Below are 14356 nucleotides of genomic sequence, written 5' to 3'. Positions count from 1 at the left end.
TTTTTTGAGGGTACTCAAAAATTTAGAAATGGGGAAGGGGATGCTGCTAATGGTGTACTATAAGGTAGTTATCAGTAATAGAGGGTATTCAGTGGCTTTTGAACATGAGCTGGGGAGAAGCAAGCTGGAGCAGTTCTGTCACTCGTGGGTGAAGTATTTTCTAGTGTATTTCCACAGGCTGCAGGAAGCTCTCACCCTACAGACCTCACACAGAATATATTATGCAATAATGGGAGTGCTAGAACTCATTTATGTGAGCAGTAGATGGTCAAAACTGATATAACTTGTTTTTTAAATATTCTGTGTTAAAAGAAATCTGTCTGCAAAATGAAAGCCTTGACTGCAGTCTACCCGGGCTAGAGGCGCTCTGCGAATGGCAGTGCTTTAGTCCATTACTGGTGAGTACTTTGCAACTGCACTCGAATAGAATCATGGAATGGTTTGGGTTGGAAAGGACCTTAAAGACCATCTCCTTCCAAGAGCCCTGCAAAGCCCTGGGACATCTTCCATAGACAGGGTGGTTCAGGGCCCCATCCAGCCTGGCCTTGAACACTTCTGGACTAATGCTAAGCTTAAGGTGGTGTTCCCTGCAGTGCTGCCTCTCCATCCATGCCAGGTCTGCCCTGTTTGACCAAGATGTGGTCTTGACTAGCCTTGTGGTTATGCTCTAAAGGAATATGAGGGCAAGCTCTGGAGGAGCTGCTGCTACTATAAAACACTGCACATGTCCCTCAGCTCTCTGGACTTTTGGCAACTCCTTAAGTGAGTCCTGGTACTCATTTGATGTGAAACTTTTGTTTCAGACATTCAGGTTTATGTATCTGAAATATCTGTGGAAGTTGGTGTTTGACAAATCTCCTTCTCTATGATGACACATCTTTCTGTATTAGTGTATCTTGTCCATGTGGGAAACAGAAATTTTCAGAAGCAACTCAGGTTCCACAAAACTCCAGACTTTATGCTGGGGCAAGTGTACAACTGCACTGCCTTTTCATCAAAAGAACAATATCTAACTGGTGTTCTGCTAGAACATGCCTCTTTCTCTTGAGTGTGATAAACAATGTTTTTCTGTGCAACAAAATCATGATACTGTAGCAGAAGAGCAACTGGTGTTCTGCTAGAACATGCCTCTTTCTCTTGAGTGTGATAAACAATGTGATAAATCATGATACTGTAGCAGAAGAGCGGAACAAACCATGATATCTGTGTGATTCCCAGCAGTTGCTCTCTCACCTCCAGGAGCACGAAGTTAGAAAATGACAAAGCAAACCACTTGCTTCTTAGTAACCTCCATGGGAAAACAAGCAAGAGTGCTCTCTTCTCTTTCTCTGTGGTATGGGGGAAGTCCTGTTACAGTCCCCCCACAAGACAAAACTTATGGTTATTTTCTACTCCTATCCACAGTACCTCTTCCACCCACAAACTTGCTAGAGTTTAACAAGAATTTCAAGCAAAGAATGGGGAGGGCAAGGCACAGGAAGCAGTGGTTTGCACGTGGGATTGTGCACTGAGATTTGCTTGCAGATGAATCATCATGTACCGCTATTGCTTTCACAGCCTGGTCTCTCTAATGGCGTTCCTCTGTTTGATGCAGGGCCCCTGTGCCCACAGGACGGAATGCAGAAGGAAACTGTTAATAATTGTTGCTGGCAACTGACTGCCCTTATTTCCTAGGAAAGTGCTGAGTTTTTAGCTCAGAATCCTACCCTGCAACACAGGTTATTCTTGTGTTGTGTGCCCATCTTGCTTGGCCCTCCAGGATCCTTTACCTCCCTGTGCATCAACCCTGCCTCTGCCATGAGTGCCTTGTCCCTGCCGTTTGTGGTTGGAGCAAACACAGTGGAAGACCAGCGGGCTCGCTGGGAGAGAAAGCGCAGCAGGACAGCCAAGGAACTGCTGGAAACAGAACACAAATATCTTGAGCAGCTGGATTTGGTGCTCACAGTGAGTATTTCTGCCCCTTCTGGTATGTGGGTGCCTTCAGACATCACATAGTTATTTGTGTTGCCATGGGGAAGGGTCAAGAGCAGGACTCTGGTACATCCCTAAAGCATGGGACAACTGCTGTGGCTGAAAGGTTTTTTTGTTGTTTTCCTTTTACTTCCTCTGTAATATTCAATAGCTCATGGGTTTGTCTTCTTGGCCTTGGTCTGTACACAGACATAAATCTTTTAAGTTTTGATTGAATAGGGTGCTCGCCTAAGATGCATGAGATACATGAACTGTAGGGACACAGACAAGAAAAAATTTATGAACAAGATGGTGAAAAACATCTTGTTTTTCAATAAAAACAAAAAGAGTCTATTTCAGTATCTTGAGGATACTGTGTTTACAGTTATGGTCATAGCTACAAGTAAGGCTTACATGTGATAGTGCATATCTTAGGTAGACAGTCACAATACTTGATATCTTTCCAAGATAAAGAGTGTTCAGGCTGCAACTTCTGGCTTCTGCTGTGTGCCACAAGTGGCCTTTGAGTGACCTCAGAGCTTAATAAACTTTGCAGCCTCCCAGTACTTGAAGGGGGCTTATAAAAAAGAGGACATACATAGACACATAGTGACAGGACAAGGAGGAATGGTTTTAAACTGGAAGACAGTAGGTTTAGATTAGATGTTAGGGAGAAATTATTTACTGTGAGGGTGGTGAGGCACTGAGACACATGGCCCAGAGAAGCTGTGGATGCCCCATCCCTGGAAGTGATCAGCCAGTTTGGATGGGGCTTGGAAGATGTCTCTGACCAGGCTGGAACTAGAAGGTCTTAAAGATCCTTTCCAACCCAAACAATTGTGTTATTCTATGATGATTTGTGAATGCTACCTGTTTGACTTATTTTTCTTTTTCCCTGCTTAGTACTTTGTGACAATCTTAAAGGCCAAAGGGACGCTGAAGCCTGCTGTGTTGGAAACTATATTTGGGCCCCTGGAGTCCTTATATTCAGCCAGCCAGTAAGTGGACAGAGGATGCAATTCCCCTAACTATATTGGGAGGACTCTGTGCTGATGAGAAAGTAAGATTTGGGGAAATAAGCCTAACACCTTGTAAAACAGGCATTGACTTCTAGCACTGCTAGCCTTGGTGGCGCTTGGAGGTGTCCCTTGGAAACTCCTGATCTGTATCACATATCTGGGTACCCAGTTACTGGACAGTGGTTTAAGCTCAGTAAGCCTGTTCCACAAGGTGTTCTGTGGCTTACTGTCTCACCTCCAAGCACAAATTTGGTATAAAAACTGGATATGAGGTGGAGAATGGTAAAGGCAAGTGAGCAAAGGAAGGAATTAGAACGAGCTGTGAAAATGCCATCAGTAAAGTATCCCTCACAAGCTATCTCTGCTCCTTGTGCACAGTGTTCTCTCACTTCACCTGGAGAAAGGAAATTTGGGATCAGGACTGGAAAATTTTTGTCAGAGTCTGGATCTTTATGGTCACTATGCTGAGAATTTGGAGCATGCAAATAAAACCTTGAAGGTAAATATTTACTTTAGTCTTCATATGCTTTCTCTTTTTCCATTCTGTGAAACTGCCACATCCTTCTATTTGTCTTCTGTTTCTGGAGAGATCAGTATTTTCACTTTTTCTGGCTTGATGAAATTCTGGCTTTCTTCCACAATAAAGTAGTGAAAACTTCTCTACTTAGAGCTTCAAATTTCGGATGCCTTTTCAGGTGTTTGTATATGTATGTGCATATGGTGAGCACTGCTTTCTCAAACAGTGTTCTGTATTTACTCCCACTCCTTCCTAACTGGTAAGTCTAGAGAGTTTCCAGGCTTTCACTATGATACAGTGATCTCTTTCTAGGAATTGTCAGGTCTCCTAGTCTTTCCCACTACCGCCAACTGTATCCTAGTTGTGGGATTTCCTTTTCCTTCACTTTTTTTTTCTATGTTGAAGACCATTTTTTCCTTACCATTTATGTCTTCAAATACAACCTGTTTTCAAGAAATTTCTGCAGAATATATATTTATTCCAAAGTCCTGAGAGTTGTATCTGGAATTTATACCACTCAACTCCCAGTTTTGTCCGTGCTTGTTCCCAGATGCAGAATGTACTGGGATGCTTCCCTCCTCTTGTCTTTGCATGCATGTATTCATGCTTTTGATTTTACAAGAGAAAAAGCCATTTTGGATACTTGTCTTAAGGTCATGGGAATGCAGATGGGCATTGATTTTTCTTTAAAGGCATGGCAAAAAGCCACAAGTGCATTCCTTGCTTTCCTAACTGGGTCAACCTTCTCTTTTTGTTTAATTTCATGTATGGAGGGGAGACATCACTTCCATTACCCTCTGAAATGAACTATCAGGAGAGAGGAAATGGCTTGCCCACAGCCACAAAAGAAATTGATGCTTGTGGGACTGGAGTCCTAAACTCTGAGTTGAAGTGTTCCAACTTCTGGTACAGACTACAGCACATAGTTTTTTCTGTAGTCTCAAAGTTATATTCTTTTTTCTGCACACAGGAGCAAGTGAGGAAAAATAAGTCATTCCGGCGGTTTAAGAAACTCCAGGAGACTCGACCTCAGTTTCAAGGGAGGGAGCTAGAGGATCTGCTTCCTTTGCCCCTGCAGAGGCTGCACCAGTAAGTAAGCAATTGTGAGTCTTCAAGAGATTAGCATAAGAAGGGAAAAAGGAATGTATCACTATTTTTGTTGCTATGAAAGGGAAAGTTGCCCATTGTGTCTCAAAATCAGAGCATAGAGACAGCAATGAAACAGAACTAAGGTTGTGCCTGTAAAGTGGAATCAGTGTACATGGATGGGAGATGATGCAGGAAGGCAGTTATGTTTAGCCCTGGCTCCTTCCTCTAGCTCTTGGGTAGAATTGGAGGCTTTCTGCTGTCTCAGTAAGCTACTGAAGTCTGGCTCTGAATGAAAGCAAGCTGACTGAAATGCTGCAGAAATGGTAGTCTCTGCCAGTGGTGATTTTGCTCCATTTTTATGCAGATTGCTGACCTGGAGCATTATTACTATTGGAAATGGCTTTTTTTTTTTTTTTGAGAGAGAGATATGAGATTATATAGATAGGAGAGCTTCTCTTTCCTCTCTGGTTATCAGGGCTGTATGCTTTCCTCAGATATGATGCCTATCACATTTGTCTGAGCCTGGACAGATCCACTCAGGGTCACTGCATCTCCCTTTTGAGGCAGCAAGCCTTCCAGTCTTCAAGAAGTGTTTAGACAACATCACTGGATGCATGCGATTTTTAGGGTTGTCTTAAAAATGCAGAGGCATGAATTGATGATCCCTGTGGATGCCTTCCAGCTCAGGATATTCTATGATCATCTCCCCTTTGAAGAGGCAAACTGACTGCCTGAGGAGAGTGCTGCATGCACCCATGGGCACCCCTTTCTTGGGGAGGGTGTGTGGGTAATAAAGGTGGTTTTCTGGCAGCCCAGATTCTGCTGCTATAGATCCAGTAGCTGTTTTTCAACCATGATCTTATCTACACTAAAGCAAATATGAGCACCTCTTTTCTTTGAAAATAACTAGGAGAGATCATACCACAGTCTTCCAGGTAACTTTATGTAATGTTTTTAATCAGCTTGGCAGAAGTACACATTAAGCTGATTGGTTTTTATCATAATTCTTTGGATAATTCTTTTAAATTTGCAAAACAGCAGTATATTTGTTGCTGTCCAACTATTTGGAAAAATGTGAGTATTTTGATAGGAAATCTAATTTTTTTTTGTTATTCAGTTCTATCATGTTCAAATTTCTTTAAAGCTCTGTTAACATATGCACTAGGTCATATGAGTTCTGTCAGCTTGTGAATCTGGTAAGTTCCTTCTGTTTGACTTTACTGGGAGAAAGCAGTTGCAGAGATCTTATCCTCTTCACTAAAGACTGGAAAGAAAAAAAGAAAAAGGAGGGTCCTAGTTCTTATAGGAATGCCTTTATTTTCTTGTGTGGGCAGGAAACATGGTATGAATACCACCATTCATATACTATTAAAAATAGATAGTTCAAAGAGAAATTTGTTGCTTATTGAAGGCAATAACAAAACATGTGAATTCTGAGAGAGCCTCATGATCTTAGGTGATTTGTGAGTCTGCTTCTATTGGATCCCCAGGAAAAGCCAAAGGTTTGCAGATGTACCAAATACTTGGGTTATTTTAGCTGAGACATTTGATGACAAAATGAATGTAAATGAAGTGTGACCAAAACTGCCTGGTTAGGCTTGCTCTGTCTCCCAGCTGAGTGTTGTTCACTGTCCTGTTACTAACAGGCAGTGCTGCTGCTGTTCCTGGTATCTTGTTGTGAATTAAACCTGCTCTCTCCACCTCAGGTACAAGCATTTCTTCAGAGATCTGCTGGAGAACACCAGCCCAGACACTGCTGAGTACCAGAAACTTGCAAGTAAATGCTGGCACTTTGATCAATGATATACTCCTTGCTAAGAATATTCTGACTCCCACCTACTGCCTGGTTCCAAAGGAAAAAATCTTCCTCTCTCTCTGGGGTTCTAATGGATTATTATTTTCCTTCTCCATCTTGATCAATATGTCCGTGAGAACATGTTAAGAATAAAAATATAGAGTAACTGCCTGTGAAAATGGCCTAATATTCAGGTTGGAGAAATGGCAGCTGTTTTTTGGGTTTTTTTGGTGGTTTTTTTAAACTGCTTCTTGTGAGGCACTGGAACAGGTAGCTCAAGATATTTGTTGATGCCCCATTCCTGGAAGAGTTTAAGGCCAGGCTGGATATGGTCCTGAGCAATGTGATGTATTTGAAGGTGTACCTTCCCATGGCAGGCAGGTTAGAACAAGATGATATTTAAGGTCCCTTCCAACCCAAACTGTTCTCTGACTCTCTTGGTCACATGCCTCAATTTTCGAGGATAATTCATGTCCTTCATGCTGTATCCAGGCACTAGAGATGTCCCCCAGGGCTCAGTATCAGGGTCAGTCCTGTTTAATATCTTTATTGATGATCTGGATGAGGTAATTGAGAGCACCCTCAGCCAGTTTGCAGATGGCACCAAGCTGGGTGTGAGTGCTGACCTGCTGGAGAGCAGGGGGCTCTGCAGAGGGATCTGCACAGGCTGGATCCATGGGCCAGGGCCAGTTGTGTGAGGTTCAGCCAGGCCAAGTGCTGGATCCTTGGGTCACAACAGCCCCTGCAGCTCCAGGCTGGGACAGCGTGGCTGGAAAACTGCCCAGTGGGAAAGGAGCTGGGGGTGCTGCTCAGCAGTGGCTGAACATGAGCCAGGGTGTGCCCAGGTGGCCAAGAAGGCCAAGGACATCCTGAATGTATCAGCAGTGGTGTGGCCAGCAGGACCAGGGCAGTGATTGTTCCTCTGTGCTCAACCTGAGTGAGGCCACACCTCAAATCCTATGTCCAGTTTTGAGTCCCTCACTGCAGGAGAGACACTGAGGTGCTGGAGCGAGTCCAGAGAAGGGCAGTGGAGGTGGAGAAGGGTCTGGAGAACAAGTCTTGTGAAATGTGGCTGAGTGAGATGGGGGTGTTTAGTCTGGAGAAAAGGGGTGACCTGATCACTCTCTACAAGTACCTGAAAGGAGGTTGTGGCCTCTTCTCCCAGGTAACAAGCAACAGGATAAGAGGAAATGGCCTCAAGGTATGTTAGGGGAAGTTCAGAATGAACATTGGGAGGCATTTCTTAATGGAAAATGTTGTTAAACACTTGAATGGACTGCCCAGGGAAGTGGTAGAGTCACCATCCCTGAAAATGTTCAAGAAATGACAGTCAGTGCTGTGGTCTGCTTGACAAGGTGGTGTTCAATCCTAGGTTAACTCAGTTAACTGTGAAAACAATATCAGTGGTCTTTTCCAATCTAAATGATTCTGCAGTTTTTCCAAGCAGTTAACACCACTTGTAGGGCATTTTCCTGTTTTTGCTTCCAAATCCAGGAAATTACTCCTCTCTCTTGAAGAAGCGTGTTTCATGGGCTATTGGGGTCCACTCCGGCTAGCTATAGGCCCTTGCCCACATGATACTTCATAGACGAAGGTAAAAGATTGAGAAGCGCTCTCCTCCACGTGGGAAACGTTGTCCTTTATTCCAGGACACACATCAGGCTGACAAACTCATGGGAGAAAAGAGGGCGTTCCCTGGCAGCAGGGAGCTTTTATACCCCCTGGGATGGGGACAGAGGGAAAGATCCACAGCCAATGGAATACCAGTGAGGAGTGGCGAGGGGAGGGGTAACCCAGGGGAGAGACCCCCGGGTGGTACCAGCTCAGGTGAGGGAAAGACCGTGTGATGGGGAAACGGGGTAACAAACCACGTGATATAAAATAAGCTATACAGTGCAATACAAAACTATTCTGTGCAAATTCCCAATCACCCAGTGCAAGAGAACAACTAAACTGGTGCACCACAACACTCTCTGATGTTTCATTGGCAAATGTTTTCTAGAACTGCAGAATTGTTAGCTGGAAAGAGGCTGCTGGAGGTGATCTAGCCCAATCTCTCACTGAAATTTCTGAATAAAGCTGTTGTTGATACTTGGTTTAAAACTTTTCTTCTTAATTTCATGCTGTCTTTTCTTAGCAAGATGTATAAGGTGAAATACGTATTCATTTGTGATAACTTCAGAATATGCTGCTATAATTTCAGAGACTGTGAAATCTGTTTGTGAAGTATCTCACTGGGTCCAAGACATCTTTGATAAGAGAGAGAACTCCTTGCAGCTACTTCGGGTTCAGAAATTGCTCAAAGGACAAAAGACTCAGGTTTTGACTCCAGGTGGGTCTTACTGACAACTCTCTTTTTCTTCTGCCATGCTGAGATACATGTATATATGTTCTCCTTCATCTCTGACTCAACTCATATTAACCAGTTTTCCCCTTCTGCCCAAATTCCACAGATAGGTGGTAAAGGAGTATGACTACTTATTCAAGCACTTTTTTTTTTTTTTTTTTAATAAAGAATTTTTGAGTAAGGACAAGCAACAGCTTAATTGCCTGACATTCAGATAGGAGAAGATGATGACATGTGGTTAGAAATTTAGGAACCCAAGAAGATCAGGAGTGTAAGTCCTGGATGGGAATGAAAGAGAGACACTAAATTCTTTTGGCAGTGTAAGCAGTGGCATTATCCCTACTCCATTGAAGGAACCACAGATTTCTGAGTGTCAAGGACACAAGAACTGTGTTGTTGTTTACATTAAGCTACAAGATTAAGGTCACTCTGCTCTCACCCTTCAAATGAAGAGTTTTCTTTTATCTGCATGGTTAAACTGAGACAGAAATCACTGTATTTGTGTTGATTGTTGAGACAGATAAAGCCATGGTCACTGGCACATGAGAACATTTCAATGGATAGGTCTCTTATGTGGCTGGGTACTATCCATGCCCAGACCACACTCTGAGCTATGTAGGAAATATTGTGAGAAATGTGCCCAGTCTGGGCAATTATGAGATGGTCATTTGGGGCCTCACCTGTAGCCTCACTCAACTCTGCTACTGCAGAGGTTATCCAGGCACAGTGCTGCAGCTGGAGAGGAGTGTTAAAGTCACTGTGTGTGAGGGTTTCTAACGCAAGAACTTCCAGGTACTTGTGAATGTGGTTGTAATTAACACGTGTGGATTTTTGGATGAAAAAAATCTTTCCCAGCTGGGATGGGAAAAAACTCAGAAGGGTAAAACTGACAAAGCTCATGGGCTGAGATAAAGACAGTTTAACAAGCTGTTCATGCAAGCAAAGCTATGCAAGGAACTCATCCATCACCTGCCATGGGCAGCAGGTGTTCAACTATTCCAAGGAAAAGGCTCTGACCAGGGCTCTACCACAGATTGTGGCTACCTGGAAAGACAAGAGCCATCACTTTAAAACTCCTCCCTTTCCTTCTTCTTTCCCCAGCATAACAAGCTGAACATGATGCCATATGATATAGAATGTCCCTTTGGGGATTTTGGATCAGCTGTCCCAGCTGTGACCCTTCCCACATTAATGTGCATTCCACCCTCCTCACTTGTGGCTTAAGGAGCAGAAAAGACCTTGATGCTCAGCACTGCCTACACAGAAATAAACAAAAGATCCCTGTGTTGTCAATGGTGTTTTCAGTGCAAATCCAAACAAGCCACTATGGGAAAAATAACTCTAGCCTAGCCAAACCAGCATAGGTAGAACAAAGGTTACTTATCAGAGATTATTCTCAAAGATGCTCAGTCAATGGGCAAATTAATTTACAATTCTCTTTCCTGTCCTTAGAATATTTTGGTGGTGCCAGGTGAAAGGGAGCTAACACAGCTGTTCTCTGCTTATACTGAGCAGAAGCATGTGTGGGGTTGCCTGGGCACCCTTGGGGTAGTGTGTAAGTAAAAAGGAAAATCAGTTATCCTGACTAATGTTAGAACTAATAAGCTAAAACCATGTAAACAAACAAATACCTCAAAACAGTATAACTAGACCAGAAATGGCCAGTGTTGGATCCGCTGATTATTTTGGTCTCTGAAAAATCTGAGACGTAGTAGGATGAGTGTTGAGGATCAGTAAAGGCATTTCTATCGTCTAGGACAGAGAATTCTTGTAGTCATGTTTTCCATTGCCTGGAGTTACATAGTTATCATTGGATATGAGAAGCACAAATGTAAGAGGCAGCTGGGGCTTGCTAGTTTTGGGCCAGCTTTCCAGAAACAAAATAGCTTTTGCAGGACAGTTAAGATTGTGTCCTGTTGCCAGGAAGGAACAGGAAAGAAAACAAAATGCTGTAGATTCAGAACAAAGGGGCAGTGTTGGAGATGGGTATCTCACATTTGCCAGTGTCTCTAAGATGTCCTGCTCCCAGTGAGGAGATCCTGCTTTTCTTGCTGCCTTCCACATTCCGGACAAATACTGTATAAGCCAGAACTGTCTCCTTAACTGAGCACAATGTTCTGTTATCCAGAGCTTCCCCTGGGATATTTTCTTGCCCTTCTTTAACAATAATTTCCTAAAACTTGTACACCTGGGAATCCTGGACATGGATCTATATTCCAAGACTTCCAGTACAGTCTGGATCAGACTGTATGCCTGGGAGTCTGATCAGAGCACAGTCTGAGGGAAACAGCTCCCTAGCCAGCCCCATGCTTCTGACACCTTCCTCCCGTTTGTTTTTTTAAACCTGGATTGATTCCTGCACCTCACCCTTCTCTTCCTCAGTTTCTTGTTCAGGTAAGAGGAGTGATTCCAGTGGAATAAGCTGAGCAGGAATTCACTCACTTCTTTGTTTTGTGACTGTAGCATTCTAATAAGACACAATTCACAATGAACACAACACTGTATTTTTATTCTAAAAGTTATTTATAGCTCATGCAGAAGCTAAGAGTGGCTGAAATTCCCTGGCAGGTGTTTCCTAAACAAGATCAGGTGGCAATACCTTGTTATGGATTTACAGTTTTGTAAATAATCTTTCTAGCAGGTATCCTCCTAATTCCCATGAGTTGATGGCTATCTTCCACAATAATCTTAGTAAGAAGTCCTGCTTTATTTTATTTATTTCATTATTATTTTTTTAAAGTAGCTGCTTACAGCTAGGCTTATCAAATTGTTTTGATTATTTCTCTCCTGCTTTCTTTTCCTCTTGTTTTATCACAATTAATTTCACAGGTGGATGACACTGGGCTCTGTTCTGCAAGAGAGGTTGATAAGGTTGCCTATTCAGACCTTCCTCATTTTCTATCTCCTTTCATGCCTTCTCTTTAGAATAGTAATCTGCAACCTGTATTCTCTTGGCTACTCTCTTGGTCTGTATATAGTTAGATGACCTGTGAAATATGGTTTTGTTTTGTTTTGGGGAGGTTTTTGAGCTTATTTATTTTATTAGCACACACAAACAAAACAAGGAAAAAATGAGAAGTTTTCAAATGTGAAGCTAGTTTGTGTTATAGGACTAATCACAAACAACTGGCCAACACAATTTGAGATAGTTCATGATGTGTTTTCTGAAGGCTTATGTTAATTTAAAGGTACGCATGCCGTTCTCAAACCATGTTTTTGTTCTGATCACTTTAAACAGACTTGCATATGATAATTTACCCTTAGTTAAAATAGCAGATTTTAACATCTTCAGCTGCTCCTCATACAATAAACGTTTTGGGCTAGTTTCTGCTTCTGCACGAGTGCTATCCGCACCGGTGAGCCGGACCCAGCTGACATCCAGTGCCTTCTAGCGGCTGGAATTGATGTAGAACTCGGCAACCTACAAGGGTGGCTCAGCCTGTATTCCTGTTTGTCTCATTACATCCTTTACTTTCAATTCCTGCCTGTCCCCCCTCAGACCTCACAGCTGTCTCTGTTTCCCCGGCATGCCCAGGGCGCTGGTATATCCGGGAAGGCTGGCTCTTGGTGGTGCCTGCAAAGGGAGAAGAGCTGAAGCGCAGGATGTTCTTCCTGTTCTCTGACATCCTCATTGCAGCGAAGCCCTGCCACCCACTGCACCTGCTGAACTCCAACAAACTGTGCTGCCAGGCTGTCTACCCGCTCCACCAGTGCTCAGTGGATAAAGTGTTCGGCCACACGTGGAGCCAGGGAGGGCTCCTCAGTGTAAGTCTTCCCACCGGTGCCAGGCAGAAGTGCCAGTGGAGTCAGCCCTGTAAGCAGCTGTCGCAGCAGCAGAGGGACCAAGATGATGACAGTGGTGACAAAATGCAGTGAGCAAGTCTGAGTTAGGGCAACCCTTCCCTTCTTGAGTGATGCAGGTACTTTTCCTTTCATGGAGTGGAGCTCCTGCACACTCTGGGGTTACAGGCTGCAGGTTGCTTCACTTAGCTCAGGTGAGGAGGCTCCACCAGGACTCTGACATGCCCTCATCAGAGCCACAGGTTTGGGGGCAGTCCCACACTCACATGACAATGAATTACACTGATTACAGACTGAACGCATAGAAAAATGGAGAATGAAAAAGATGTGGATGTTATTACAACAAATGTTGGCATCTAACTCCCTGAGGGCTGCAGATTCCTTGACAGGGACCAGAGTCTTCAGCAGGGGTTTCAAGGTCAGCTCTTCCAAGGTTGCACCTGGGGCTCTTAGCTCTTTTCTTGTGAGCTATGACAAAGAACTTTTTGAGCAAGCTGTGACCTGTAGATGATGGTAGTGGAAGGACCCCTAGGGACATGGAATATGGTAGAAATCTGGATGAGCTGCTGAGAATTCTAATTGCTCACCTTCAAACAAGTCAGAATGAGCTGTCAAGTTTGACTGGAAACAATGGACAAGCTGACACTTCTTCTGTACTGTGCAGTCTCTGGCTTCACTCAATATTAAGACTAAATTTTTCTGTGGGGGAAGAAAAATGGTAAAAATCAATGTGCAGGGACTGAATTCAGTGGTGATGACTTTCCTTTTACTGGAGTTGCTGCCTTGGCAAGGAATGTCACAGATTCTGCTTGTGTTTCAGCTTTCCTTTCCACACAAGACACTGCTGTTGATGTCCAGCAACCAAGAAGAGATCAATGACTGGTATCGGAGTCTCACAGCTGCAGTCAGGTAGGCATCCAGGTTCCAGAGGTGGAAGAGGACAGAAGTGACCACTGGGACCTGTGTGGTTTTAAGGACGATGGAAGCAGCCTGATCCTGGCAGCCAGGACACAAGGGAATAATGAGGACAGATTTCCCATATTAACTGTGAATTTCCCCTTTGTTTTCCTCTACAGGCAGCTGAAAGCCTGACCCACCAGACTGCCCGCCAGGACAACCACCCTCATGGCAGAAGCTTCCACAATCTTATAAAATGTTCAGGGACATACAGTAGCACTGAATTTAGGACTACACCCTGTGCTTGTGAGATGGTGTATGCTTTGTTAGCTGCCGTAATGTTCATATAGATACTGCAAAAAAAGCATTTGTACACAAAAAAAACCATGTATCAAGGATTTTTCCCCAATTTAGCTTAGAAGCTTCTAGCTTTTTCGCACTTTAGTAAACTCAAGATAACTTAAGGTCAAGCAGATGGGAGTGTGACTTGTTTTCCCTCATTAAATGTTTTTTTTAAAGGAATTTTTGTATTTTGTTAAAGCCTCAGCATGGACTTTTAATCATGTGGAAATTGTGCAGCAGTTTGGTTCAGAAAACATCTGTATCAATATGATCAACTGCAAAGAGAACAACTTCAAGGTTATTAGAAACAGATTAAAGTCTGTCTGGCTGACCTCCTAACAGTTTGACTGTGTTTTCTTCTTCCTTAAGCAGTACCACCCATCTTTAATTTCTCACTGGCATTTACTAAAATAGAACTGGTACTGTGTGAGATAAATGTCTCAAAGACAGAATATATAATGGAGATTCTTTGTCTTTCCATACAATTAGCTTGCTACACAGGGCCACTTCTTTATATCTCTTAAGTTTGTGAAACTTGGGAAGAAGAAATGCAACAAAGTTTGGGAAGCCACACTAGTTCCACAGTGTTTTGCCACGAA

General features: G+C 43.3%; 1 protein-coding gene across 1 annotated transcript; it reads left to right on the top strand.

Moving 5' to 3' along the window:
• The first annotated feature begins 1797 nt into the window (after positions 1-1797).
• On the top strand, positions 1798-13703 carry ARHGEF39 (Rho guanine nucleotide exchange factor 39). Its single transcript, XM_041419201.1, has 9 exons — positions 1798-1944; positions 2854-2948; positions 3348-3468; positions 4457-4575; positions 6282-6352; positions 8574-8702; positions 12253-12482; positions 13339-13427; positions 13595-13703. The coding sequence occupies exons 1-9, from the start codon at positions 1798-1800 to the stop codon at positions 13608-13610; spliced, it is 1017 nt and encodes a 338-aa protein (XP_041275135.1). The 3' UTR covers positions 13611-13703.
• Positions 13704-14356: the final 653 nt, after the last annotated feature.

The sequence above is a fragment of the Onychostruthus taczanowskii genome, unplaced genomic scaffold (genome assembly GCF_017590055.1).
Source record: "Onychostruthus taczanowskii isolate IOZ18803 unplaced genomic scaffold, ASM1759005v1 scaffold108, whole genome shotgun sequence".
Lineage (NCBI taxonomy): Eukaryota > Metazoa > Chordata > Aves > Passeriformes > Passeridae > Onychostruthus > Onychostruthus taczanowskii.
Note: the sequence above shows the minus strand (reverse complement) of the source record. Positions and strands in the feature narration are given on the sequence as shown.